This window comes from Maylandia zebra, linkage group LG6 (genome assembly GCF_041146795.1).
Source record: "Maylandia zebra isolate NMK-2024a linkage group LG6, Mzebra_GT3a, whole genome shotgun sequence".
NCBI classification, from domain to species: Eukaryota; Metazoa; Chordata; class Actinopteri; order Cichliformes; family Cichlidae; genus Maylandia; species Maylandia zebra.
The window spans coordinates 19843486-19870565 of record NC_135172.1 but is presented as its reverse complement, the minus strand read 5'-3'; the positions used below and the strand labels follow the sequence as shown (position 1 = coordinate 19870565).

At 42.4% G+C, this 27080-nt stretch overlaps 2 protein-coding genes across 2 annotated transcripts in view; one reads left to right on the top strand and one right to left on the bottom strand.

Annotated features, from left to right (window-relative positions):
* The first annotated feature begins 1496 nt into the window (after positions 1-1496).
* smarca5 (SNF2 related chromatin remodeling ATPase 5) lies at positions 1497-11604 on the top strand. Its single transcript, XM_004549338.5, has 24 exons — positions 1497-1775; positions 2763-2891; positions 2978-3144; positions 3245-3345; positions 5275-5375; positions 5495-5674; positions 6175-6330; positions 6432-6563; positions 6683-6751; positions 6841-6950; positions 7070-7296; positions 7451-7572; positions 7682-7834; positions 7947-8079; positions 8228-8376; positions 8467-8589; positions 8690-8797; positions 9809-9922; positions 10012-10134; positions 10246-10378; positions 10470-10588; positions 10933-11145; positions 11271-11381; positions 11490-11604. Exons 1-24 carry the CDS (start codon positions 1704-1706, stop codon positions 11553-11555), a joined length of 3111 nt encoding a protein of 1036 aa, XP_004549395.1. The 5' UTR covers positions 1497-1703; the 3' UTR covers positions 11556-11604.
* A 946-nt stretch (positions 11605-12550) lies between these two features.
* Positions 12551-27080, bottom strand: part of frem3 (Fras1 related extracellular matrix 3) — a 31253-nt gene continuing 16723 nt past the window's right edge. The window contains exons 3-24 of the mRNA XM_004549337.5: positions 26642-26788; positions 24940-25170; positions 24739-24864; positions 24246-24497; positions 21714-21863; positions 21418-21627; positions 20825-21022; positions 20547-20711; positions 19989-20171; positions 19766-19896; positions 17745-17903; positions 17312-17615; positions 17100-17231; positions 16670-17001; positions 15870-16062; positions 15675-15779; positions 15236-15363; positions 15011-15145; positions 14790-14916; positions 14508-14695; positions 14263-14409; positions 12551-13521 (exon numbers count right to left, since the gene is read on the bottom strand). Of these exons, the coding sequence (XP_004549394.3) occupies positions 12964-13521; positions 14263-14409; positions 14508-14695; positions 14790-14916; positions 15011-15145; positions 15236-15363; positions 15675-15779; positions 15870-16062; positions 16670-17001; positions 17100-17231; positions 17312-17615; positions 17745-17903; positions 19766-19896; positions 19989-20171; positions 20547-20711; positions 20825-21022; positions 21418-21627; positions 21714-21863; positions 24246-24497; positions 24739-24864; positions 24940-25170; positions 26642-26788 (4301 nt within the window). The 3' untranslated portion in view covers positions 12551-12963. The remainder of the gene's footprint in view (positions 13522-14262; positions 14410-14507; positions 14696-14789; positions 14917-15010; positions 15146-15235; positions 15364-15674; positions 15780-15869; positions 16063-16669; positions 17002-17099; positions 17232-17311; positions 17616-17744; positions 17904-19765; positions 19897-19988; positions 20172-20546; positions 20712-20824; positions 21023-21417; positions 21628-21713; positions 21864-24245; positions 24498-24738; positions 24865-24939; positions 25171-26641; positions 26789-27080) is intronic.

Sequence of the window (27080 nt, the reverse complement as noted above, 5' to 3'; positions counted from 1 at the left end):
AGATTAAATGCCTTTCCGGTAAGGGTATTAACAGTTTGTTCTCCACCTCAGCTTCAATGTGTCCAGTTTACAGACAGTCCCTGAGCCTTAATGATTCTCCCAGCAGACTCCTGAGTACACTGTGCTTCCCATAGCAGAGTAACATAGAATTTCCATCATTTGGTGCACACATTGACTCCATTAGTAAATAGAGCCTGCTCATCCCCAGCCTCTGTGTTGGTCTTTCATTTCAGCCTGTTGTCCATGTTGACACCCAGGTACAGTGCATGTATGTCTGTGTAGCCATCTTCTTCCAAGGGACACCTCCCTGGTCTTTTTCACATACAGAAGCAAATGATTGCTCCCAGACCACTCCACAAAGGCATCCACTATAGTGCTCACTAGTCTTCCTACTGCCCATTACTAATACATCTACTCACTGCAGAACTGTCAGGGGATTTCTAAAGGTTCCATGACCTAGAATTGTACTGAAAGTCTGAGGTGTACAAAGTGAACAGGTGTGGAGACAGCACAGTCTCCTGTGGAGCTCCTGTACTGCACATCAACAAATCAGACTGAGCACTGCCCAGTCTTACATACCGCAGCCTCTCTGTCTCTCTGTCAAGCAGTCGGTAATCAATGAGATGGTTGATGTGTTTGCTGACATTTCCTGTAACTTTTCCCTCAGCAGCAGCAGCTGAGTTGTATGAAATGCACTTGATAAATCAAAGAAGCTTATCCTCACAGTGCAGCTCTTACTCTATAAATGGGGAGTAAGCTCTCTACAGCACATAGATGACTGCATCATCCACTCCCAGAAAACATGTTACTTTAGGAAACACAAGTGGGACTGAAATATTACTTTACTATAATATTTCACCCTATCAATCACAAATATTGACTTGGCTATGTCTTTTCTCTAATCAGTGAAACCCATCAAACTTCCTAGAGGGGTGATGCTAGTGTCATTGGCTTCAGAAATGAGTTATAATATTAAAGCATGTAACTTTGGAAGTGCAAGGAACATATCAATGTATCCATATATATGTCAGGTCTGGTTAAAATTTTTTTGAAAATGCATTATTTATTTTTGTTTTTAATAGTTTTTGTGTTAGTCTTTTTAATTATTCATTGCATGGAGGGCATATGTCAGATGCTAGATTCAGAACAATAAGTAAAGGTATTTCAATAAAAAAGAAAACTTTTAAAAGAAGGTGAGTCCCGGTCTTGCTGACATCCAGAGATTCAATAAGCAGCAAAACCATCAAGTTATAATAAAAGTGTTTTACTAAACCAGCAAATACTAAAACTAATCATATTAACCTATACATTGTTGCAGTTTAAAAATCGTTTTAGTTAAGTTTAATTTTTTAAAGGCTTTAGTTTAGATTTAGTTAACTATAGTAACCTTGGAGATGACTGGAAGCTGTCATATGAGCCATAACAAAAACAAATACTTTCGACAGTCTGCGAAGGCAGCATAATAAAATCTCGCGATAGCGCGCTCAGACCCGGTAACTATGTGAACGCGGGTGCGCGAGAAAAATCTTGCTAGCGCGAACGTGCTGCCTGCGACCAACCGGTGTGTCTTTCATTAAAAACAACAGGATTGTCCTTATTTACCTAGAGGAAGTTCCGAAAATTCTCAACGGCTCTTAAACGGGATCACACAAGTCACCTAATAACAAACGATATACCTGAACGGAAAAGGAAAATCGACAAAAATGTCCGAAAGCGCAAACTGCGTGGAACAGCGGGAAGAGCAGGCTGAAGTTGAAGACGCCGGAGGAGCGGAGGTAAGATGTTTCAAAATGGGAATTATATCCTTTCGACGCTGACTTCGTTTCTCACAAAGCCGACACACGAATGTATAACTCTGAAAAGGTCCATCTCTTGTTCAGGCATTTTTCGAAATCAACTGTGTGAAACTTTCAGTTTGTCAGTTAGCTAGCAGCGGCGCTACCATTAGCTCCCGAAGACAACAGCCAGATCCACCAGCGCAGCAGCGAGGCCAGCCGTTTTCATGAGCGCCCACTCTACTAGCTTAGCCCCGCTAGCTGCCTGTCTCGTATCGCTCCAGAAGTCCTTACTTGTTCTATGCTTGCTCTCAGACCTGGTTCACTCAGTGGGACGCTTATAACAGTGAGTCGGCTTTTAGAAAACCCCGTGAAAACAAATTGGGGGGGGGGGGGGCAGAAGCAGTCCTCTCAGCTGTACCGTCTGCCCCTTTGTTTTCGGAGCAGACCGCGTAGCAATGGCTGTTGTGACCGGGGAAGGATGCTGCTTCGCTGGCTGCGTACAACTCGGCCAAAAAATGATTTGAAACTTCTATCAATATAAAAATCCCACATAAAGAAAGCTGAAATTCCAAAACACCGTCCTTGCTTTGTATTGGAAGCATTTTCTCCACAAAAAGTCTTATCATTATCACCTCATCTTCTTTTAATAGAGATTTAAATTCACAAATTTACTGGTACTTCTCAGCACGTCTGATAGCAGAGGGGTAAAAGAGACTGATTTATTCTGTGACGCAAATGTGCTATCAAAAGTACCTTCCCGTGACAGTATATGATTAGAAGAAGAACTGACGGTATTTCAGTCAATACATGCCCTGTTTTCTGCAAATGTGAATACCGATGCACCTTGAAATTTTGGTTTGCCCTTTGGCTTGTTTTTGAGCCAGTGAGCTCATCTCTTCCTATCAGTTGTTGTTGTTGTTGTTGTTGTAAACATAAGGACGACATCCACTAAGACTGGTTTGTTTTCACCATACACTCCCTTAGGAGAAGTCTGACTCTTCAGATGCTGGAAAAGAGTCCTCTTCAGATGCAGGTGCTGATGGACAAGATGCCTCCTCCTCCTCATCTTCCTCCAAAACTAAAGACTCTACTCCAGGTTATGAGGAGAAAGTGGTAAGTCCTCTCTTCCATCATTACATGGCTCACCACTGTACTCCTGGGTCGGAAGATGAATGGGACTTTCTTTCTGTGTAATGCAGCAAACAGACCGGACCAACAGATTTGAGTATCTGCTGAAGCAAACAGAGCTGTTTGCTCATTTCATCCAACCAGCTGCACAGAAGACCCCCACCTCACCGCTCAAGATGAAACCGGGACGTCCTCGTATCAAGAAGGACGAGAAACAGAATTTGCTTTCAGCTGGAGAGTGAGTATCTATCCCTACAGAACAGTTTCTTTTCCTCCATTTAGAAAGTTTTCTCCCATTGTGATTTATAACGCTGTGTCTTTTATTATTTTTTTAAAAGCAACCGCCACCGTCGCACGGAACAAGAAGAGGATGAAGAGCTTCTTAATGAGAGCACAAAGACCACAAATGTGTGCACTCGCTTTGACGAGTCTCCCTCCTGTAAGTAAAGACCTGTTTTTATGGGGACTCAAAGCACACACTGAGCATGAGCAAATAACAAATATGTTATATACAGTGGGGCAAAAAAGTATTTAGTCAGCCACCGATTGTGCAAGTTCCCCCACTTAAAATGATGACAGAGGTCAGCAATTTGCACCAGAGGTACACTTCAACTGTGAGAGACAGAATGTGAAAAAAAAAAAGGATTTGTAAAGAATTTATTCGTAAATCAGGGTGGAAAATAAGTATTTGGTCACCTCAAACAAGGAAAATCTCTGGCTCTCACAGACCTGTAACGTCTTCTGTAAGAAGCTTTTCTGTCCCCCACTCGTTACCTGTATGAATGGCACCTGTTTGAACTCATCATCTGTATAAAAGACACCTGTCCACAGCCTCAAACAGTCAGACTCCAAACTCCGCCATGGCCAAGACCAAAGAGCTTTCGAAGGACACCAGGAAAAGTATTGTAGACCTGCACCAGACTGGGAAGAGTGAATCTACAATAGGCAAGCAGCTTGGTGTGAAAAAATCAACTGTGGGAGCAATCATCAGAAAATGGAAGACATACAAGACCACTGATAATCTCCCTCGATCTGGGGCTCCACGCAAGGTCTCATCCCGTGGGGTCAAAATGATCATGAGAACGGTGAGCAAAGATCCCAGGACCACACGGGGGGACCTGGTGAATGACCTGCAGAGAGCTGGGACCAAAGTAACAAAGGTCACCATCAGTAACACACTACAACGGCAGGGAATCAAATCCCGCAGTGCCAGACGTGTTCCGCTGCTGAAGCCAGTGCATGTCCAGGCCCGTCTGAAGTTTGCCAGAGAGCACATGGATGATACAGCAGAGGATTGGGAGAATGTCATGTGGTCAGATGAAACCAAAGTAGAACTTTTTGGTATAAACTCAACTCGTCGTGTTTGGAGGAAGAAGAATACTGAGTTGCATCCCAAGAACACCGTACCTACTGTGAAGCATGGGGGTGGAAACATCATGCTATGGGGCTGTTTTTCTGCCAAGGGGACAGGACGACTGATCCGTGTTAAGGACAGAATGAATGGGGCCATGTATCGTGAGATTTTGAGCCAAAACCTCCTTCCATCAGTGAGAACTTTGAAGATGAAACGAGGCTGGGTCTTCCAACATGACAATGATCCAAAACACACCGCCCGGGCAACAAAGGAGTGGCTCCGTAAGAAGCATTTGAAAGTCCTGGAGTGGCCTAGCCAGTCTCCAGACCTCAACCCCATAGAAAATCTGTGGTGGGAGTTGAAAGTCCGTGTTGCTCGGCGACAGCCCCAAAACATCACTGCTCTCGAGAAGATCTGCATGGAGGAATGGGCCAAAATACCAGCTACTGTGTGTGCAAACCTGGTAAAGACCTATAGTAAACGTTTGACCTCTGTTATTGCCAACAAAGGTTATGTTACAAAGTATTGAGTTGTATTTTTGTTATTGACCAAATACTTATTTTCCACCCTGATTTACGAATAAATTCTTTACAAATCCTACCATGTGGATTCATGGATTTTTTTTTTTTTTCACATTCTGTCTCTCACAGTTGAAGTGTACCTCTGGTGCAAATTACTGACCTGTGTCATCATTTTAGGTGGGGGAACTTGCACAATCGGTGGCTGACTAAATACTTTTTTGCCCCACTGTATGTGGCTGATCCTGATACAGCCAATAAAGGAAGCACTGAAGCACATTGTCTTTGTACTTAGCAGAATTCAGCCAGCTCATCTGTGTCACTTCACTCAGTTAGGAGCCTTCCTAAGCAAATTTCACTTGACTTGCACTTGTTGATCTATTACTGCCCTAATAAGAGGCAGCAGAAGCACTCCCCCTAGTGGTGGGAGTTTTTATTAGGCAAAACAAAATTAAAACAATTCTTACAGAATTTTGTTTTCTTGTCTGTAATGTAGATGTGAAAACAGGGAAGATGAGGGACTATCAGGTCCGTGGTCTGAACTGGCTCATTTCTTTGTACGAGAATGGAATCAATGGTATCCTCGCCGATGAAATGGTCAGCACTTTTTCACGTTTCTACTTATTCATGGAGTTAAATTACAGATATTTTTATCGTGTCATAATGTTTTGTTTTTTTGTTTTTTCTTCATTCATGTTTTCTTTTCTTATTGTCAGGGATTGGGTAAGACTCTCCAAACTATTGCACTGCTGGGTTATATGAAGCACTACAGAAACATCCCTGGTCCTCACATGGTGCTGGTTCCCAAGTCCACCCTCTACAACTGGATGAATGAGTTCAAGAGATGGGTGCCTTCCCTTCGTGCTGTCTGCCTGATCGGAGACAGAGATGAGCGGGTAAGCTGTGTCAAAAATGTATCAATGGTGTGAAAATCAAAGCATTTTTTCAGATGCTTTGATTGTCCTTCACCAGTTCTATTTGGTGGACTCCATATTGTTTTGTTTTTTTTGTTTTTGTTTTTTGACTCCCACAGGCATTTAAAAAAGTTTTAAAAGGTGTTAAATACTGCAATCTAAACAATAAGGCCTTAATTGTTGTTTAATGTCTTAATTCAGTCTTTAAAAAGTCCTTATGCCATACGTTGTGGGAGGTAGGCTCTTAGTAGTTGGTTTTTATGACTGCAATTTAGATTGCTAAAATAACAGGTAATAACATCTATTTTTGAATAATAATTTATTGTTTGTTGTTTGTGACACAGGAAACGATTGTGTAACCGACAACACTCATGTATTGTTCTGGTTTAAAATTATTATTTTTTTATGTATTGTAGACACATATTTATGAGATTAATCTGTAGAACTCTGGTGGTAAAAACAGTTTTCTGCTTCAATGACAGACTGCCCTGATCCGAGATGTGCTGCTGCCTGGAGAGTGGGATGTGTGCGTGACATCCTACGAGATGCTCATCATTGAAAAGGCGGTGTTCAAAAAATTCAACTGGAGATACCTGGTCATTGATGAGGCTCACAGGATCAAGAACGAGAAGTCAAAGGTCAGACAGCTGCTGAAACAAAATAGTTACACATGTCAGCCACCTAACCTTTAGTACTGTGAGATGGTCAGATCGCTAAGGTTTTCTTTGCTTCTCCATAGTTATCAGAAATTGTGCGTGAATTTAAGACCACCAATCGTTTGCTGTTGACTGGAACACCCCTGCAAAACAACCTCCATGAGCTGTGGGCTCTCCTGAACTTCCTGCTGCCTGATGTCTTCAACTCATCAGAAGTAGGATTTCTATAGAAAACCACAAAATCAGTAGTTTATAGAAGAAGTCTTGAAAACGCTTTAGAGAAGAGGTGTTTCTGTATTAAGGTGCCAATTTAATTTCTCTTCTTTTTTCTCAGGACTTTGATTCCTGGTTTGACACAAATAACTGCCTGGGTGATCAAAAGTTGGTTGAACGTCTTCACACTGTATGTATTTAATGCGACTATCCAGCACGCTGCTGTACGTTGTAAGGTGTGTTATATTTCAGTTGGGTTAATGCGCTCCCTGCGTGTAGGTGCTGCGTCCTTTCTTGCTTCGTCGTATCAAAGCAGACGTGGAGAAAACTCTGCTCCCCAAGAAGGAGATCAAGATTTATGTTGGCCTGAGTAAGATGCAGCGGGAGTGGTAAGCATCCCCAGTTAAAATGGACTTGCTATAAAACAAGACCTGAGCTGTTTTTGTGTTTTTCCCCTGCTGTATTTGTGGATGCTGAACTTAAGTTGTTGTGTGCTACTACCCGTCAGGTACACAAAGATTCTGATGAAGGACATCGACATTCTGAACTCGGCGGGTAAAATGGACAAGATGCGTCTGCTGAACGTTCTCATGCAGCTGAGAAAATGCTGCAACCATCCTTACCTGTTTGATGGGGCTGAGCCCGGCCCACCGTACACAACAGACATCCACCTGGCGGTGAACAGCGGCAAGATGGTGGTGCTAGACAAGCTGCTGCCCAAGCTAAAAGAGCAGGGTGTGTGGATTCTTTTTGTTCAGTATTTTAGTTATCTCTTTATTACTGGCGGGAGGGCTCATGCTCCCGTTTGCATATACATTTTTAAATGCTGGTAGAATTGCAAAATTGTTTTAATTACGTCTCTTAACGTCTCCACATCCCTGTTTTGTAGGTTCACGTGTGCTCATCTTCAGTCAGATGACCAGGATGCTGGACATCTTGGAGGACTACTGCATGTGGAGGAACTACGGTTACTGTCGCCTGGATGGGCAAACTCCACACGAGGAGAGACAGGTGAGATGTGGATTTGTCATCTTCCATAACCAAAAGCAATTCCTGAGTGTTTGGTATTGAGAGTGTGACTATAAAAGCACTTAATTTTCACGTGTTTGTGTATTTACAGATCTCCATCAATGTTTTCAATGAGCCCAACAGCTCAAAGTTCATCTTTATGTTGAGCACCAGGGCTGGAGGTCTGGGTATTAACCTGGCAACAGCAGATGTAGTCATCCTCTACGACTCAGACTGGAACCCTCAAGTCGATCTTCAGGCCATGGTTAGTAGTCTAATATGATGATCTACCTGAGCATGAGTGTAACCAATGAACTTGATTGTTTCGGTCAGATTACCTGACTTTTTTGTTTGCTTGTTTTTTTTCATCTGCTTAGGACCGAGCTCACAGGATTGGTCAGCAGAAGCAGGTCCGAGTTTTCCGTTTCATCACTGAAAACACAGTGGAGGAGAGGATTGTGGAGAGGGCCGAGATGAAACTGCGCCTGGACTCGATCGTCATCCAGCAAGGTAACTCATCTCACTTAAAGTCAGCCTGTTTAAACTTGTTTTAGTGTCCTGCATGCTGCTAAGAAATAAAATATGAAGTTCACATAGTGGTACTTGTTGGAAATTGCGAAATAAACTAAACTTTATTTTATTTATTTTTTGAAAATAGGCAGACTTGTGGATCCGAGTGCAAACAAACTGGGTAAGGATGAGATGCTCTCCATCATCCGCCACGGTGCCACACATGTGTTTGCTTCCAAAGAGAGCGAGATCACAGATGATGACATCGATGCCATCCTGGAGAGAGGTGAAAGGAAGGTGAGTCTGGTTGCATTAGCTGAAAAGCATCAATCGAAAGTTATTGTGTGAATTTAAAAAATCAAACACTTTGAAATGATTGTGTACCAGACTATGGAGATGAAGGAGAGAATGTCATCACTGGGTGAGAGCTCTTTGAGAAACTTCACCATGGACACGGAGAACACCAGCGTGTACACCTTCGAAGGAGAGGACTACAGAGAGAAGAAGAAGGTAAATAGGTTGGCCAGCATCGGTATTTATAATCTGGGACTGCCTTTCTTTTGGGAAAAGACTTAAATCCTTAGCTTGTGATTTTCATTTTTCCGTTCAGGTCATTACAAACTGGATCGAGCCGCCCAAGAGAGAAAGGAAAGCCAATTACGCGGTGGATGCCTACTTCAGAGAAGCTCTGCGAGTCAGTGAGCCCAAAGCACCAAAGGTAGGAAACCATCACTGTACAAACATCATACAGACAGAATCTATTAAAGCATCAGGATGTTTAATGTTTATTTATTGGGGGTTTGACTAAGTTCTTTGATGACTAAACAAGGAAAAACTCAAATTAGTCCAGTGAACTAGTGTAAAACTAAGAAACATTCAGTTATTAAGTTAAATTTGTTAACCGTTTAATATACAATGTCAAAAGCCTTGTAAAGAAAACCATGTGATACCATTAATCACATTCTTCAATAATAAATCATGTCGCTTAACTGTGTGCCACCTTACATTGTGCATTATGGACATTGCATTGTATTCTCCAAACAGGCAACTAAGAAAAACACGTATAATAAACTGATGTTAAATATGATATGAAAACATGTTATTACAAAACATTGTTTTATCTGTGATCTCAGTCTTTCACCTTTTTAAAGAACTAACACGAAAAACTAACAATTATACTATTACTAAAACAATCAGGCCTAGATTAATGGCGTTTCTCAGCAGTGATGCGCCAACTGGTGGCAGGTGGCGGCATAACATTTAGGAAACAACCATTTACTGCAGCGGTCCCCAACCTTTGCGCCAGGGACCGGTTTATGCCCGACAATATTTTCATGGACCGGCCTTTAAGGTGTCGCGGATAAATACAACAAAATAAAACTAGTACCTGTACCGAAAAAAGAAAATTTATTCATAACACACGTGAAAAGACCAAGGAAAACAGAGTAAACGATAATAACAAAATAACGCTGAAAACCGATAAAACCCTGAAAACTATACATTTCACACCTGAGCCTCAACTCTCGCGGCCCGGTACCAAACGACTCACGGACCGGTCCGAGGCCCGGGGGTTGGGGACCGCTGATTTACTGCATTGAGTATCAATTGTAAATCAGTTAGACTGAATGAATACGTTTGGTACAGACTAGTGACAATAGCGATGATTAGGTGACTAGTTGTGCATGTCCCTATTACTTATTTTGGATTGCCTTTTTTTTTTTTTTGCCAGGCTCCTCGTCCGCCTAAGCAGCCAAATGTGCAGGACTTCCAGTTCTTCCCTCCACGTCTTTTTGAGCTTCTAGAAAAGGAAATTCTCTTCTACAGAAAGACCATTGGATATAAGGTTCAAAGAGATCAGACACATTCCTATTTGTCCAAATTTTGTTGTCTTTTGAGAAGACTCTAACTGGATCTGTGGCTTTGTCTCTTAAGGTTCCTCGCAATCCAGACATACCAAACTCTGCTCAGGTCCAGAAGGAGGAGCAGGCTAAGATCGATGAGGCCGAGGCCCTCACAGAGGAGGAACTGGAAGAGAAGGAAACCCTTCTGCAACAGGTGGATTATTTTTCTTGTTGACTTGCAGCCAGTGGCTGATATACAGGAAATGAAATGTTTGCATATTTCTCTAAATTGTGCATTAACGGATCAACTGTACGCTTGTCGCAGGGATTTACTATTTGGAACAAACGTGACTTCAACCAATTCATCAAAGCAAACGAGAAGTGGGGGAGAGATGATATTGAGAACATTGCCAGAGAGGTTGAGGGGAAAACTCCGGAGGAAGTCATGGAATATTCTGGTAATGGATTTTTTTTTTCTTCTGTCGAAAGCAAACCCAGATATTTAAATTGATTTATTGTGTGACTTCATGTTCGTGTCCTTTCCTGCAGCTGTATTCTGGGAGCGCTGCAATGAGTTGCAGGATATTGAAAAGATCATGGCTCAGATAGAAAGAGGAGAGGCCAGGATTCAGAGGAGGATCAGCATCAAGAAAGCACTGGACTCAAAGGTAGCAGTCAGTCAACTTTGAAATAATAATAATAATAATGATAATAATGATGGATTGCATTTATATAGCGCTTTTCTAGACACTCAAAGCGCTTTACCATTCCACTATTCATTCACTGTCACATTCACACACACTGTGGTGGAGGCAGCTACAGTTGTAGCCACAGCTGCCCTGGGGCAGACTGACAGAAGCCAGGCTGCCATATCGCGCCATCGGCCCCGTATCATATAGTATGTTTTCTAAAAAACCCCAAAAAAGATTCTTTTTGTAGTGCAAGTTGCTGAGTAGATTTCTCATTCAGCATTGTGTTTATCCTTCAATGTGTTTCTCAAATCCTCTTCTAGATTGGCCGCTACAAGGCTCCTTTCCATCAGCTCCGTATCTCCTACGGGACTAACAAAGGCAAGAACTACACAGAGGAGGAAGACCGCTTCCTCATCTGTATGCTTCACAAGCTTGGCTTTGATAAGGAGAGCGTGTACGACGAGCTCCGCCAGTGCATCCGCAACTCACCACAGTTCCGCTTCGACTGGTTCCTCAAATCTAGGACTGCAATGGTGAGTTTGGATTACTTCACTCTTATTTCTCAGTTTTTTTTTCTTCTGTTATTTAAACATTTTTTAAAAATTGTTTTAATAATTAAAAATGCAATTTTTATTTTCTCCCCCCATTTATCGTGTAGGAGCTCCAGAGGCGATGCAACACCCTGATCACCCTGATAGAGAGAGAGAACATGGAGCTGGAGGAGAGGGAGAAGGCGGAAAAGAAGAAACGGGGCCCAAAGACCGGCTCGGTAAGCTACAAATTCATCCCATAATAAACAATTCAAACTATTTTAAGCTGTCTATTAAGGACAACATCCTTTTATTATTATTTTTTTAATCCATTTTTTCCCTCCCAGGCGCAGAAACGAAAGTCAGAGGGAACTCCAGACGGTCGAGGACGAAGGAAAAAGCTCAAGTTGTGAAGCTGCTGGAAAAACCCGCATTAACAGAATTAAAGACGGCAGCCAGCTATCATTAGTCCTAGTGTCTGTGTTTGTTTGCAGGCTGTGATAATGTACTGTGTAAAATCCCTGACGGACTGATATGGTTGTTTTAGGTTCTAGGAAGTGTTTCTTTACAAGCCTGCCTTGTTGTCACTTACCTAAACACTGCAGCTGTGCTGGGTTAGATTTTGTTTGCTAGTCCTTATTTTTTACTAGTACTTAATTGAAATATGTGTATTTATGCCTGTTGGTTGTACCACATTCCATTGCTTGAAACAAACAATATGTACCCTTTTTTATTTTTAAGAAAACATCTGTTCTTGTATCTTATATTGTAGAAAATGTCTTTTTGAGCATCGCAAATAAATCTCCCCCCTTTTTTAAAAAAAACAAACAAAAAAGCTGATAAATGACACGTTCATAAAATATTTCTTTTCAGTTTGGCAGTTTAAGTTTACATACATCCAGTATTTGGAAAATTTTCACAAAGTTAATAAGCCATAAAAGTCTACTAATAGTTGGCACATTAAAATATGCTGTCACTTGTAGAAGGAAAAAGTATAGTTTTTATACTGCACTTGTTTTCAGGCCTTGATCAACAAACCAGACAGATTTTTCTTTTTTCAAGTTTCACCAGGGTGTAGTAGTACTTTTTTTCCTTTTACCCATAGTCCTACATTGATATGTACACGGATAGGTGTGCATCTGATTTTAGCCACATTTATCTAGAAAATGTAAAAAAAAAAGTGAATTTCTGCATTTTCAAAAGACTAAAATAACATTTACAATCCCTTTCAGTGACACCACAGTAGTACTCTTCTCAGTAGTAGTATTGCAGGCTTCTTATAGAAGGAAAAAGAATCACATCATTCATTAAGCTCAGTTTTGACTAACATTCAGTCCTTTTTGTTCTCCACTAAAAAAACATAATGAACATGGTGAAATACAGCAATTAACAAAAAAAAAAGACTGAATAGAAAATAATTTGCTTTTATGAGATTTAAACAAGGATGCCATTTACTCACGAGTTACATTACATGCATTTGCAAACACTGGATAAAGAGCGATATTTTACAACTTGGAACCTAAATGAAACAGATATATTTTGAGGGGCTTCTACTTATATCCATGATCCTGCATAGGTTGTAATAAAGGCACGAACGTACAGTAAATTAAAGACAAACAATTATCAGAGATCAGCAAGCCTCATTATTCTGGTGCATTCACGCCTGTGGGCCCCGAGTACTGACATCCTTTGCTGTCCACAGACTGTTCTGGGCTCTTTTCAGTGCTACACAAGTTTGGCATCGAAGGCACATTGGTGGAGGAGACTTATCAAAGTCCCTTTAATAGGGGACAGATGTTTGAACTGGAGCCGGGCCCACATTTACACCTCTGAGCTGTCTGAGCCACCCCACATGCCTGCTGGGCTGCGACTGTAGCCGTTGTAGGCTGAAGAAGAGGAGGTGGCGTAAGGAGGGTACTGGCTCTTCTTTTCACGCTTCTTGCGCCGGAGCAGGAGAATGACGACGGTGGCAATGAGGCAGGTGAGGAGGATCAGGCCTGCGACGCCCACCAGCAAAGGTATAGTGGAAGTATCACTCGGCTCTCTGCCTGAACTCTCCAGCAGGGGGCGCTCTAAGAAACTGTCACGATTAGGGAGCCAAGGCTGGCGCTGGCTGACCACAATGCGGTCTCTTCGGTCCAGGGCGATGTGCTGGATGTTGGTGCCCCGATTATTTTCGATACCGATGTCTTGGGCTACAGCAGGAGCGGAGAAAGAGGGGGCGGCACGGCGGTGGCGGGTGGAGGAGCGGGGTTGCTCAACAGAGAAGATGCTGTGATGGAGGTACTCTACGCTGCGCTTGCCAATGTTGCGGTTGGCATTTTCTCTGGAGCGGACAGTGTAGATGGTGTGGATGAACCATTCTCGACCAGCAGCCACCTGAAAGCACAAGATGTGTAATTCTCTTTAAGTCTGGGCCTGTGCAAAACAACTACGGAGGACCAGAAGTGCCAAATTTAAAAAACAAACAAAAAATATTTAATAATAATAATAATAAATAAAGTATTTTATCATTAAATGTACAACCATTAATCCTACTATAATATTTGTAGCATATGTACGCACATATGTCTGTAAGTATCCTACCTCGTTCTTACCGGGTGGGCCAGTCGCAACAATACTTTGCACAAACATTGTCACACATACAGCGATCATTAATATCAAAATATTTTTAAAAACATTTATATTTCCATTTAAATTCGTTTCACCCTTCACATTTAACATATGTTGCTTGTAGCTTTATGGTAACCAAAGCTTGTGTCTTTGATTGAATTTTGTTTGATAAATGCGAAACAAAGACTTTGAAAAGAAGAATTTGAAAAAATATTGCAGGCCGTGCTAGTTTATTCCATCGCTTTTGCATTAATTCCCATATTTATTATCATTACCACTTAAAATTCAGTTTTGTATTATTACGTTATGTGTATTTATTGATTTTTATCAATTTTGATCAATTTCTACTTTAACATGAGGGTGCTGTCATTCAAAGGATCAACATGGAAAAGCATGTCTATGTTTTTCACCATATTTACTTAAATTATTCATTTATTTATGGTTTTTTTGTTTCTTCAGTTTTGGGCCTCCATATATGAACATATTGTATCTGAGAATAATGCAGACCTGAAAAAGTGGAGAGGAAGACAGTGTGAAGCCGTCAGTGCCTGGCTGTCTGATCAAAGACAGAGCTCCTGGTGTGTCCTGCGCCAGTGTGGCCTTAAAAGAAACGTCACCAAATGATGTAGCTTGAGTCTCTGGCTGGGCTTTGTCCTGCAGAACGGCACACACACACAGAAAAATCAGAAACCCCATCTACTTTTTTCACTTCCACAGTATCCAATCATACTTTGTGATCTATTGCATCATACCAGGATCTTGAATCTGTGCAGTAGAGAGGGTGCGTCTGCCAGGCAGCCATACTCTTTGTTAGTGGGGTTGTATTTGGGAACGTAACCATCCATTCCGGTGCAGAGGAAGACTTTCTCAATGCTGCAGGAGAAGGAGTCACCCAGGTTCTGGACTGGATCCACCATCACACGGCCATAAATCATGGAGCCTGAATTGAAGTACAGATGACGTGACATTCCCTGTGGGTCATGGTTTCCCACTGTGATGTTACTTAACACCACTAGATGGCAGCAGTGTAGTACCTTCTGAAAAAGCAGCATCGGTTCCTTCTCCAAATCCCATGGAGCCATCGGACAACCACAGCTCTTTCTTGGACAGCAGGAACATTTGTGTGTTGAGGCTGAACTCGGCTGCCACCGGGTCACTCACCTGCCGAGCAAGGATCATTAAAAAGGCAATAAATAATGCATCAAAGTGTAAATACAACACACTGAAAAAGCCTTTAAGAGCGATCAGCTCTAACCTGCTGGAAGCGAATGTCCATATCAAAAGTAAGCGGCTCCCTTGGGTGGCAGACAGGAGGGATGCTGAACTCCCCATTGGGTGATGCAATGCAGGGGACCAGCTTCACTGTATAAGTCCCGGAGTAGTCTCGTACCTAGAGGTTGGACAGACATTGAGGAATGGGGCTGTTTGGTTTGCTATTTCTTTACCAGTTGAAGGATGCTTTCACAGTTAAATGACTCACAGCAAAATCAGAGACAAAGCTCCACTGCTGCATGGGCTGGTTGTATGTAGGCTCAGTCCTGACCAGGGCTAGAGTGAACGTCAGCCCAGAGTGGTCAGCACATATCACCATAGATGACACGCTGGTTCCTGAAAACAAACATGTATACAGTCATAAATCTTCACAAATGCAATTTGCCCAACCTAAGCTAGTAACAGTGTCTACTTATTTATAGAGTGACCTTTCACACTGCCTGTGCTACTTGCGGCCTAAAAGTAAACGCTGTTGGGTCATTTTGACATTTGCTGAATGACCTCTGGGTCTTTCAAACAGGAAGACCCCTGAGGTGGAACTCCATAAATAGATAACGACAGGATGTGGACCACAGGGTAATCAGAGGCGGCTTGTACAGAATGACCCCACAAGATGGGTTTAGGGTGTGTACACTGTACATGCATACCTGGATGAGACATGACAAACTGCCCCCTGAAGCGTGCCTCGGTCTTGAAGTTGACAACGAGACGGCCCTCCTCATTTATACGCATACTGGTGGGGTACATGGCTCCTACGAGTACAGAGGGGAACGTTTTCCAATGAGCGTCACCAATTTACATTTTTCCTCAGTAAAGACTAACAGCGTTGGCTATGAAGATACCTTGTAGTTCAGCTTCAGGTGGGCTGCCAATGCCATCCTGCCACAGAATAGCTGTGTCATACACAAAGGTGAGCTTGAGCTCTGATTGCAGGTCAAAGTGCTGCCAGCCTCCGACAGCCACCGGAGAGTGGAAGACGTAAGACACAAAGAGAGGAACACGCAGGGTGACATAAGACTGGACCAGGTTCAGCACCTAAATGGGCAGGGAAAAGGCACCGTCGTGAATAATACCTATTTCTTTGGGAACTAATGCTAGTGAGTGTCTTTAATCATCCAGGTAAGAAAATCCCAGGAAGTTGATTCTGCTCATCTGGACTTTTTCAGTGAAACACACTTTTTGTCCCTCATCCAAGTGACTTCTTCAATCTCAGCTGGCTGCAGGTTTCTCCAACCTTACAAATGCTACAGTTGCAATAATGACCAAAACTAACACCACTGGCTAACAAAACTGAGCTAACAGCCCGAGCTTCAGTCATGCAGCTGTATCATTTATAAGGTTGGAGAAACCTCTAGTCAGCCGGTCACTTGGATGAATAACGCGACCTCCAGATGAACACAATCAACTTTATGGGGTACTGCTAGCAAGCTAGCTAGAGACAGGCTCACCAGGCAATTCAGCTAATACCAGTTGAATCACAATATCTCATTCATAATGTTACTATATAGCTTTCTGCTGGAAAACCTTGGATCCTGGCCCTCCTGTAAATGTTACAAACTTAAAAAAAATATTCAGACTGAGTAAAATGTGGTGATTTTAAAACACATTTTACCGTCTTCACTTATTTAACTTTTTTTCCTACCTGTCCATCGGTTCCGATGGATCCTCCACAGTCGTTCAGCAGCTCTGACATGTCATAGTAGCTGGTGAACTCCCAGAGGCAGGCCTCTAAGTTGAGATTCCTGTAAAAGCGCAGAGAGTTGGCTGAACGCATGACAACGCTGTATTGATAGGGCGATGTCTCCCCAATTATTTCAGGGTTCTTTGTTGCGTCTGTGATGAAGCCGTAGCCGGTTTGGATCTCATTGAAGTCCAGCAAATTGGAGCAGCGATGGTTGCCCACACGTGTGCCATCCGGGCTCAGGGTAAGCTCAAAGTTGGACAGAGGTCTTGTGGAGATCACTGGCAGCATTCCTGATGAACGGGCAAAAGATTGTTTTTTTTTTTTTTTGTCACACACATTGGCTATATAAGGGCATATATTGAGATTTGCAACAAAATTTGCCACTTACCGTCCATGTGAGGCATGTGGACTGTCAGTTTGATGAGGTTGGGAAAGTCTGGATCATCTGGACCAGTGTAGCGAATCTTTGCAGAGAAAGGTTCAGCTCCAACAGTACCCGGGATACGAGGCTGACACATACCTGCAAAAGGTAGGGTCAGCTAAACCAGATAATTCTACATCCAGTATTTTGTCTGTAAATCTCTGCTGGCTTCTTCTTACCCTCCTCTTTGCTGATCACAACTATAGAACTGACGAGCTCCAGGCCAGCATCTCCGTTGGCATTGAAAGCCCTTGCTGCACACTGAACCCTAGAGCCGGCTTGGAAGTAGATTGAATCCAAGGTGATGGACTTGGTGTTGGTGAAGAAAGTGTTAGTGTCCACTTCCCTCATGGGGCTGGTTACTCCATCTGATCCGGTGGGAGCGCTGATGAGCCAGCGGTACTGAGTGAGCGTGTCGTTGATGTTCTCCGCGGCACAGATGGAACCCGTTTTATCAAAGTCATGATATTTAGGGTTGCAGGCCTAGAAACAATATGATAAACCTTACATTTTTAAAAACAGCATTACCAATATGTTTTATATAATAATTACTACTGAAAAAGTGCTTTGTTTGATTTTATATTAGAGTAAATAAAGCAGCGTCTCACTCACCGTCACACAAACAACAGGGTATCCATTGGGTGGGTAGGGTCTGTCTTTCATTTTAGATGTGTCGTCATACATGAGAAGGGAAACCACTTGGGGGATGGCAGGGAAAGTAACATCTGCCACACTGTCCATCTCCTCAATGTAAACAATGGCCTTGTTCATCTGGGAAACAGAGAGAAAACGCAGAGTCAACTGGCTGTCATCCTAAACAACTACCCAACACTTTAAATAAGCCTATAGCGCTGCCATTTAGACTATTAGATTATGGGTATCATTAATGTGTATGCATGTGTAAAAAGCACATACTCTAACTCATAATCTAGTGTGGCAAAGGTTTAGAAGTAACATATTTATCTCATTGAATGCTTTGGTTCAAAACAATACAGTGTGATTAGTCATTACCACAATTTGGTGTACAGTCACTGGACACCTTATTAGGTACACCTAGCAAATCGAATGATGCAGTTATACTGCGATTCTTCTTCACCTAGTCCTTTGCAACTTTCCCTATGTGTGTTTAATCATTTGTATTTCTAGTTATTAGTTACATGTTTAGTCAGTTCCCTTTTTAGGTTGTCTTGGTCTCATCTGTAAGTCCTCTCCATGTCATTCTCTCTCGTTCTCCCTCTCTCTCAGCTCTGTCATGTCTCTCTCTCGTGTACAAGTTTGTGTGTCTCTGTGTGTGTTTTCTGTTTTATTGTGAGTCTTTCCCTGTGTGTATTAAGTTCTGTTTCACTTCCCCTTGTCATTAGATGTATTTAGTCCAGCTGTGTTCCCATGTGTCTCCACCACTAATCACCCTCCTGTGTGTATACAGTGTCAGTCTCCCTTGTCAGAACATCTGTTATGTTCCAATCATGTATCTTTTAAATTCCTGTCCCTGGATGTCCTCCATTGTGTATCCCTGTTCTGTGCTCCAGTTTCCCTATTGCTATTCCCAGTGTAGATTCCCGTTTATGTTTTGGGTTTTCATCTTCGTTTGTATCTGTTCCAACGCCTCGAAGGGCTCGCTTTCTGTTTAACCCTTCGTCTGCCTTTGTGTCTGCATTCGGGTCCTCATTACACTCATTCAAGAGAGTCTATATGAATTGTAGTCTTACTTTTCTGTTTTTAGCCAACGGGAGTGGCACCTGGTGTGGTCTTCTGCATACCTAAGATGCTCTTCAGTTTCCGAAATACTCAGACCAGCTCATCTGGCACCAACAATCATTTAAATCAAATTTCATCCTTTTTCTGATGGTCGGTGTAAACTTCAGCAGTTTGTCTTGACCATGTCTAAATGCCTAAATGCATTGAGTTGCTGCCACGTGATTGGCTGATTAGATATTTGTGTTAGAAAGCAGTTGAACGGGTGTATTTGTTAAAATATCTGAGGAGTGTATCTGAATGAAGCCAGCCCGAAGAAATTTTCATCTGTTTTCACAAAATTGTCTTTTCAATGCACTGTTCACAAAGAAATACACTCTGAGTAATACTGCAAACACACTGGGTGCTGGAGATTAATAGTTATGCCACAATGGATTTTGATTTGCTCCTAAACATGTTTATCAATCAACTCTTGATAAACAAATTAGTTGTGAATTCAAAACATTGCTATTATAATATCTGCCGTGCAGCCCTCGAGATTAGTTTAATTTCACCGAAATAAAACATTGTCATTTTAAATGATACAGTGTAATTTCAACACACAAATTGTACTGTAATCACCTATTTCTGTCACGTGAGCTGTACATGCCTGCTGTAGAGTATATGGGCAGAATGTCGCCATTCTGTTTATAGGTTTGTCTTCTGTTTGGCCCTGCTGGGACATTCCCCTCAGCATCTCATTCCTGCTTTTTATATATCTGTGGTTCAGGCGTGCTGACAGCATTGCCAGCTGCTGCCTGCTTATTTTAACACAGGCTGACATGACAGGGCTCCTGTGTAGATCTGCAGTACTGTACCCCGCACATACACAACCTTCTTCTGGGTTTATATTTGTTTATGCGCATCTGCTCGTGCATCCCACGTGGCCGTCGTCTCACCTGTATTTCAGCCACCATATTGTCATCAGGCTTCATGTGCACAGTGAAGGCCTCTCTCATCTCTCTCTGACCGTCATACAGGACCTCAATCTCCACAAAGTGTTCCTTCTCGCCCTCCTTGAACGCCACATCTTAAAACACAAACAGTGACGTGTGCAGTCATATCAGGAGGCAGCATGCAAGTTACTTAGTCACTGTGTAGCTGCTAAAACCAGGTTCTCACCCTCTGACATCGGGTTATAATCTTCTCCAGAGGTTGCAGACCCATCCTTTGTGTGCACCCTCACTACTGAAACCTTTGAAGTGTCACCAAAACGAAGAATAGGAATCTTCACTGTGGCCACTTCGCCTTTCACCTGGGGCTCACGCACACTATACTTGATCTCAGAGAAACGGATGATCGGCTCTGGAAGAAAAATTGTATTCACGTACTATAAACATTTAAATGAACATATTTTTTTTCTTTTGAACATCTTTGATTTGAACTCAGATTTTACCAAATAACAATGTGGTTTATGGGAATAAGTGTTAAAAAAGGCAAAGGTACTGAGATTCTCGTGTTCTGTTGTTAGCAGATGTTATGAGACGCAGCAAAATAATTGAGCTATTCTATTGTAGTTATTTACATCAGTTTTAGCTAACTTAGTACAAATACACACTCTTTGGCTTGGGCCAGGGGTATCTTTTTTTTTCCTCAGCCAAGATATTTGATACATTTTTTCCCACTTGTGCAAATGTTGTTTTATTATTTGCAATATATTTAGTTCCAGAAAACACGTACTGTCTTTCTCATCTGTGATAGTGACCAGTGCTTCCTTCTGCTCCCCGATAGAGGCTCCGTAAGGAGACTTGCTCTTAGGAGTTCCCAGCACCAAGCGGAATTCCTCATCCTCCTCATGGATGGAGTCGTCTACCAGGGTAACCACACATGGCTTTTCACTCTCACCTGGGGAGAAAATTAGGGTACAGAGAATAAATATTATATATATGTATAAATACACCTCAAATGATACATGAAAGATTAGTTTGGGTGGGAGGGTGTCAGAGGGAGGGTGTCACCTGGCAGGAAGGTGATGACTGATGCATCAGTATTGGGCCTTTCGTTATAGTCCATCATGACCTGAGCAGAGCCTTGGCGAGTGTAACAGCGTGCAGTGGATCTGAGGCTGATGTCTCCACTGCGGTACACAGTGGCTGTTACCTCCCCATCAGACTCATCCACCTTGTAGCTTCCTTCCTTAAACTGAACCTTAGGCACTGAGAAGCCAACAAGCAATCAATTACAAGAAAGTCTTCACAAATTTAAAAGAAGATAGTGTTTCATGCTATGAAGAATCCATATTTTTTTAAAGCGATCTGATATTTTTTGTCCTACAATTTATGTGTAAAACCATTTAATAAATGCTTCATAATGTACATATGTATAATAGTTAAGAGCCAGCATATGACATCTTACATGAAAAGTATTCAGAAAGTCTTTATTTGTCCTTAAAGCTACATAACAGTGCGCCAGAGTAGCCATTAAGTCATTGTTTATTTACTGATAATGAACTTTTTTATAAGTAATATGAATATAGAATATCTTCTGAAAAGATTATGAGTGCAGATTTATAAATCCATACTTTGGTTTGATTTCTAAACCTGATACTCACAGTCAGTGACAGTATCATTGATGGTGATGGTCGTCTTGCTTGGTTCTCCTAGCACCGCATTCATGGGCATCCGCAACACAAGGTCAAAGGTCTCGGGTCCCTCTAGTTCCGGCTGGCCCAAGTCATCCAGGATGGTTACTCTAAAAGTCTGCATTGTCACCCCTGGAGCAAAGTCCAGGTTGCGGCTAATGCCAACGTAGTCCTGTCCAGCTGGCAGACAGAGAAGAAGCCATTAAATGATGGTGTTATTTAATGCGATTGAGTGCTGTGGATTCTGTCAAACGTCTGATTTTTACCTTCAGCAGAAACGGGGTCGCTTTTCCTGGAGCGGATGGTGACGGTAGCGGTTTTGGACAGGTCAGTGCCTGTCCTCCAAACCTTTACCTCGACATAGCCTGAGCTCTCATCCACGATATACTCAGGCTCACCGAAGTACAGTGAAGGCTCTGTGAGAGTTGGGAATATTAGGAAGGGAAATTAGTAAATAATTGAGCCATGATCAGCGGTCAGTATTTTCTTAATGGAAATATTCTGACAAAGTAGTTTCCAAAACCGCATAAAGTGAAGGAAGTAATCTGTGTTTTCTCTACAGGCTCTTAAAACAAAGATCTTTTTGTGGCACAGCATAAGCCCAGACATTTGGATGTTGGCAGTTAATTTGTGAGGATATTTAGACTACATATTTTGTAGTTCAGGTTCAGGGACAGATTGAAGTGAATAGCTGAGCAAAATGCCCCCATTTTTTACTCAGCACAGGAAGAGAGCTGTCATCCATCTTATCCTGCCTCAACCTTCCTCCCCCACTTATCTAAATCCCGACAGCTCTCTCTGAACTCAACGCCAAAGGGTTGAGGGTACACCTGATGAATAAGCTGTGTGCTTGTATGTGCACAGGCAATGATGGGTAAGCGAAGGGACGTTCCTGGAGTCTGATGACAGAGAAGCTGATAAGAAGCATGGTAAAGGAGGGGAGGGGGGTGGTGGCAGAGACAGAGAGGCAACCGTCTCCTTTGTAAAGACAGAGGGCAAGAATTCAGACCGCTGGAACACATTCATCTCTCTTCACTTGTGTATAAAGCAGGTTTTCAACACACTGCGTCCGGCCAGCGCTCTTAGAGATCTGACCTATAGATAGACGTGGAGATATAGAGGTTCATCTTTTCAGAGCTGATATGTAACAAAAGTCAATAAAAATCTATCACTGTATCTGTTAACCATTTCGGGACACTATGAGTGAATGTCAGATGTCTCAATAATTTCCCTCTCAGTAATTACTACTTGAGGAGAAACGGCAGATCTGCTCTTAAAGTTTACTTAGAAGTCGATGTATGCTGCGAGAGACAACTGAAGCTGAGGGAATGGTTGCTGGGATGCATTCAGCGCCTTCCGGCTTCTATTTAGCACCAAAATAAGGGTGAGAGGGTGAAGTGAGTGCCAACATGGCAACCTTAAGATCAGTGGGAGGAAGATCCAGACAAACAGTAACAATAGAGGCTCGTCGTTGGCAAGGTCCCAAACCACAAGTTTACTCAGGCAGGGCTGATTGTTTAACAGAGACGCACACATTACAGGCACTGAAGCAGATTTGTGGCGCGGTGGTACTTCAGGACCCACCAAGAAGAAGAAGAAGGATCACAATAGAGGTTTACAATAAAGACTCTTCTCTTGTCTCTTCACGTGTCTGGGAATGCACAATGGTTATATTTATATAAAGATCAATTAAACTCCAAGCAAGTGCGAGAAACGGGCGAAAGGCGCGAGAGACGGGGTAAATGTGAGAAAGGAAAATAAATCTGTCATCAATGATTCAGAAAAGAAAGTACAAGAGGCTCTAATGAATGTTGTGATTCTTTCTCAAGCTAATATGTTGAGACTCCTTAGAGATACAGACCACATAGTGCTGGAAAACATGCCAGTCATTTGGATTCCCTGCATAATAGCCTCCCCCCACCCCCCCTCCACCACCTGCCTTTTGGTCCCTTCATACAAAGGGGTGCCCTCTGTTTCCCCCTGGGCCTTCCTAAATGCCGGTGAGGGTCGCCCGCGGAGCACGGTGAGATTTAAAGTCCTTTGATCTGTCGGGCTACAGTGTAGCATAACATTCACAGAGGTCGCCTTTTCCCCACGCAGCACCTGTCTGCTGTTATCTTGTATCTGACGCCCAGACAGGCTGAGTATAGTGGATAACTGTAGCATAAACACAGCCATACTGTCGAGCCGCTGATGCAGGCGCAGCATCCAGGTCTTTAGGCTTTGGTGATTGTGGTGATCAGACTGTCTGCGCACCTTTGGTGGATTAATAGCGAGCAGACATGCAAATGCAAACACAGAGCAAAGAGACTCTGTAAGCAACAGGATCAAGCACACCTGCCGCCCTCTGTGGCTCTCTAACTGCAGCAAAGGATGTCAGCGTACACCAACAAACCTGGTGACCAACTACAAGAAGCATCTTACTGCTGTGTTTTGCTCAGGGTCAAATACTTATTCCACTCAATGACATGCAAATCAGGTCATAACTTTTATGTAATGTGTTTTTCTTCTGGATTTTTGATTTTGATATTCTGTCTCTCTGAGTTAAAATGAAACTAGCGTAAAATTTGTGAGTGTTTGAGTAAAACTACAAATTCAGCAGGGGATCAAATAATCATTTTCCACACTGTACGTGCAATAGTTTCACGAGGTCCCTCCTTCTGTCTGTAAACAGATGATTGATGGAGATCCCTCTCTTCATCTTCAACTCCGGGTCTGATGCGGGTCCAAAAAGAACGAGCTCAGCTCAGCATACGTTCATCATTATTTTTCTCAAATGATCAAACGCTCCCACTCACCGTCATCGCTGTCTGCCAAAATGGTGACTTTGGCAGACGGGAAGTTGGCGCCCACCTGGCCCCCCATGGGCATGCTGAGGCTGACGTTAAAGCTCTCCTCTTCCTCGTAAAGGGAGTCATCGATGATAATGACGCGACAGGCTTTTTCGCGCTCATCCTTATCGAAGCGCAGCACGCTGGTGTGGTCCTCGGGCCGGGTGATGTAGTCAGAGTAGGAAAGGACTGTGCTGGGTATGGTGCCGGTGGCTGTTCCTGAGGAATTATGGGAACAGAAAGATCAGTTTGCAGGGAAACTAACAGCAGGAAGTCATTGGACTAAAAAGGGGGAAGTAAAAAATAACACAAAATAAATACTAATTAAATAATCAGCCCTACACATGAACATAGAAATGTTTGCTCTAATATATCACCAGTAGTCAAAAGTAATGAAAGAAAAGGTTCCACTCCTGAAATTTCATTTATTTGTGTTTTGATAAAAACAGATTGATCTCACCTTGCAGAGTGTAACAAACTACCAGGAGCTCCTGGCTGGCATCTCCCGAACGTCGCACTGGCACCAACAGCTCTCCAACATCCTCCTCTATCTTGAACTCTGACTGAGGGATGTAGACGGTCGATTCTGTTTTGAAGGAAAACAAATGAAGGCCAAGAACAACAATTTTGTTCAAATAACTCAAAATAACCAGATTCTTACCATCACCAGGGTCCACAATCTCCACCGTCGCGACGTCAGGAAACTCCATTACAGCCATGACAGGGTCTGACAGATGTATCTCAAATGTTTCCGAGGTCTCAAAGTCCTGGTCTGTGAAGATTTTCACTTTCCAGGTCGCTGTGGTCTGGCCTGGGTTGAACTGAACCTGCTTCTGGGCTTTACCACGGAAATCCTTGTCCTTCTCTGCTGTGCCGTCCTTAGTGGCAATACCTGAGGAAAAGCATTCCAGTGGCAGCAATATTTTACCCCAGTGCTTCCTCCTGGGGCTTATGTCAAAGTACAGGCTTTCATATTTGAACAGTACACATGATAATTTCAATCTGATGCAACAATAACAGGTAGAATATTCTGTCTGCTGACGCCGCAGAATAGAATAGAAAAGATAGTTCGAGTTTTACGTTCCTTTGCACAGCGAGTGAGTGGCCAGCATGCAAGCCTTACTAGGAAATGTCATACATGAATTCAACTGAACCTCTGTCACAGACAGGACAGGAAATGGAGCAGCAGTCAAAGAAGAAAACAAAAGCTTTGCTCCTTTGGGGACATGTCTGCAGCGTGAGTGTGGAGTTTTTCTTCGTTTGGCTGCAGGGATAAGCTGAGGATAAGCCCTGCAGCCTTAAAAGGAATGTTTAGAGATTTTAACTAAAGGCAGCTATGGTCATGCTTTATTGCAGGTCTGACCTTTAAAAACACATAAATAACATGAAAGTCTAAAGAGACTTTAAAAGTGGGTAATAATTCATTGTTAAAATGTCAGTTTAATAAAGGGTCGTGTGGTATCATCATCCATCATATCTTTTTATGAGTGACAAGCAAGTGGCCCCTTAGGAGCTAAAAAATAAGGCCATTATGGGAGTACCAAAAACTGCACTTTCTTGAAGGGCCACTTGAAGCTGGCTCTAAAAACGAGTGAGTCCCACAATGCTCAGGATCATTTCCAGGAAAGAGTTTAAATTTAGTCATGTGGAAAAAATGTATCTGGACTTTTTAATGAAGTGAAAGTTATAATCCAGCTTACGTAGCTGATGATGTATTTATTGTATATTTAAAGAAGCTAAAGTAACTATGAGGATGGCACTTCATATAACTGGGGAGGACGTGGGTCAGGAGGTGGAGCATGTCATCTACTACTCAGACGGTTGGTGGTTTGATCTCTGGCTGCTCCAGTCTGCATGCCAAAGTATCCATGGGCAAGATACTGAGCCATGCTCCTGATGCGTTCGTTGGAGCGTGAATGTTGGATAGAAAGCACTGAGACAAAAACGCTCTTATGTTTGTGAATGGGTGAATGAGACATGCTGTGTTTTGAATGCTCAAGCAGACTAGAAAAGCATTAACCCGTCCATTTACCATTATATTGTTACCATTATATTATTGGATCATTGCAGCTGTTGATATTAATTACTTATATATTGGTAGCTTGAGTCAACGTATCTCCAAAATAAGCTACTGAAGCTTTAAAATAAATGTTATGGAGTAGAAAATACAATATTTGCATCCAAAATATGAAGCAGACAGTAGCATAACACATAAAAACCTGTTTATGTCTGCAGATTATAGTAAAAGCAATCATTATGTTTGTAAAAACAAACAAAAAACTCACTCATTTCTAAAGCATACAAATTTAATTAGGTTTCCTGCAGTTAATTAGAAGCTAAATAAATGACTTGTCAGCACTTACTGACAAAAGAAGTTTCTCCCAGGTAGCCTCTGCGTTTCAGCGTCACCTCCAGGAATTTGGCATCTTCATCCACCAAATAGTATTCCCTCTCCAGAGAGATCCAGGCCCAGTTGAGTCGGAATGGCTGGGGATTTAGTTTATTTCCACCTAAAGAGAGGCAGGGGGAAAAAGAACCTAACGCATTAGCATTTCATTTGAAACTTCTTTCCGATGGAGACTACAATAATCTGGTTTGTTCCTATCGGGACTCACTGAGGCATATAAACTGCAATCTGCTCTGGGCTCAAGGATAAAAGGAATCAAAGGGATATTTTAATTTAGGAAGGGAAACATGATAACTTAATACCAGGGCTTCTCTAAAGCTCACTTCACCAGGAGGAGTTGCATTACTTGTTATTTCAATGGATTCTTATCCACGTCTACCTACAGCTCTCTCTTA

Bases quoted from the DNA above. Each gene is read 5' to 3' on its own strand.
- smarca5 (XM_004549338.5), top strand. From the start codon at position 1,704: ATGTCCGAAAGCGCAAACTGCGTGGAACAGCGGGAAGAGCAGGCTGAA. The intron at 7,835-7,946 runs GTTAGTAGTCTA...TCATCTGCTTAG, and splicing joins AAGTCGATCTTCAGGCCATG to GACCGAGCTCACAGGATTGG. The intron at 11,146-11,270 runs GTGAGTTTGGAT...TTTATCGTGTAG, and splicing joins TCAAATCTAGGACTGCAATG to GAGCTCCAGAGGCGATGCAA.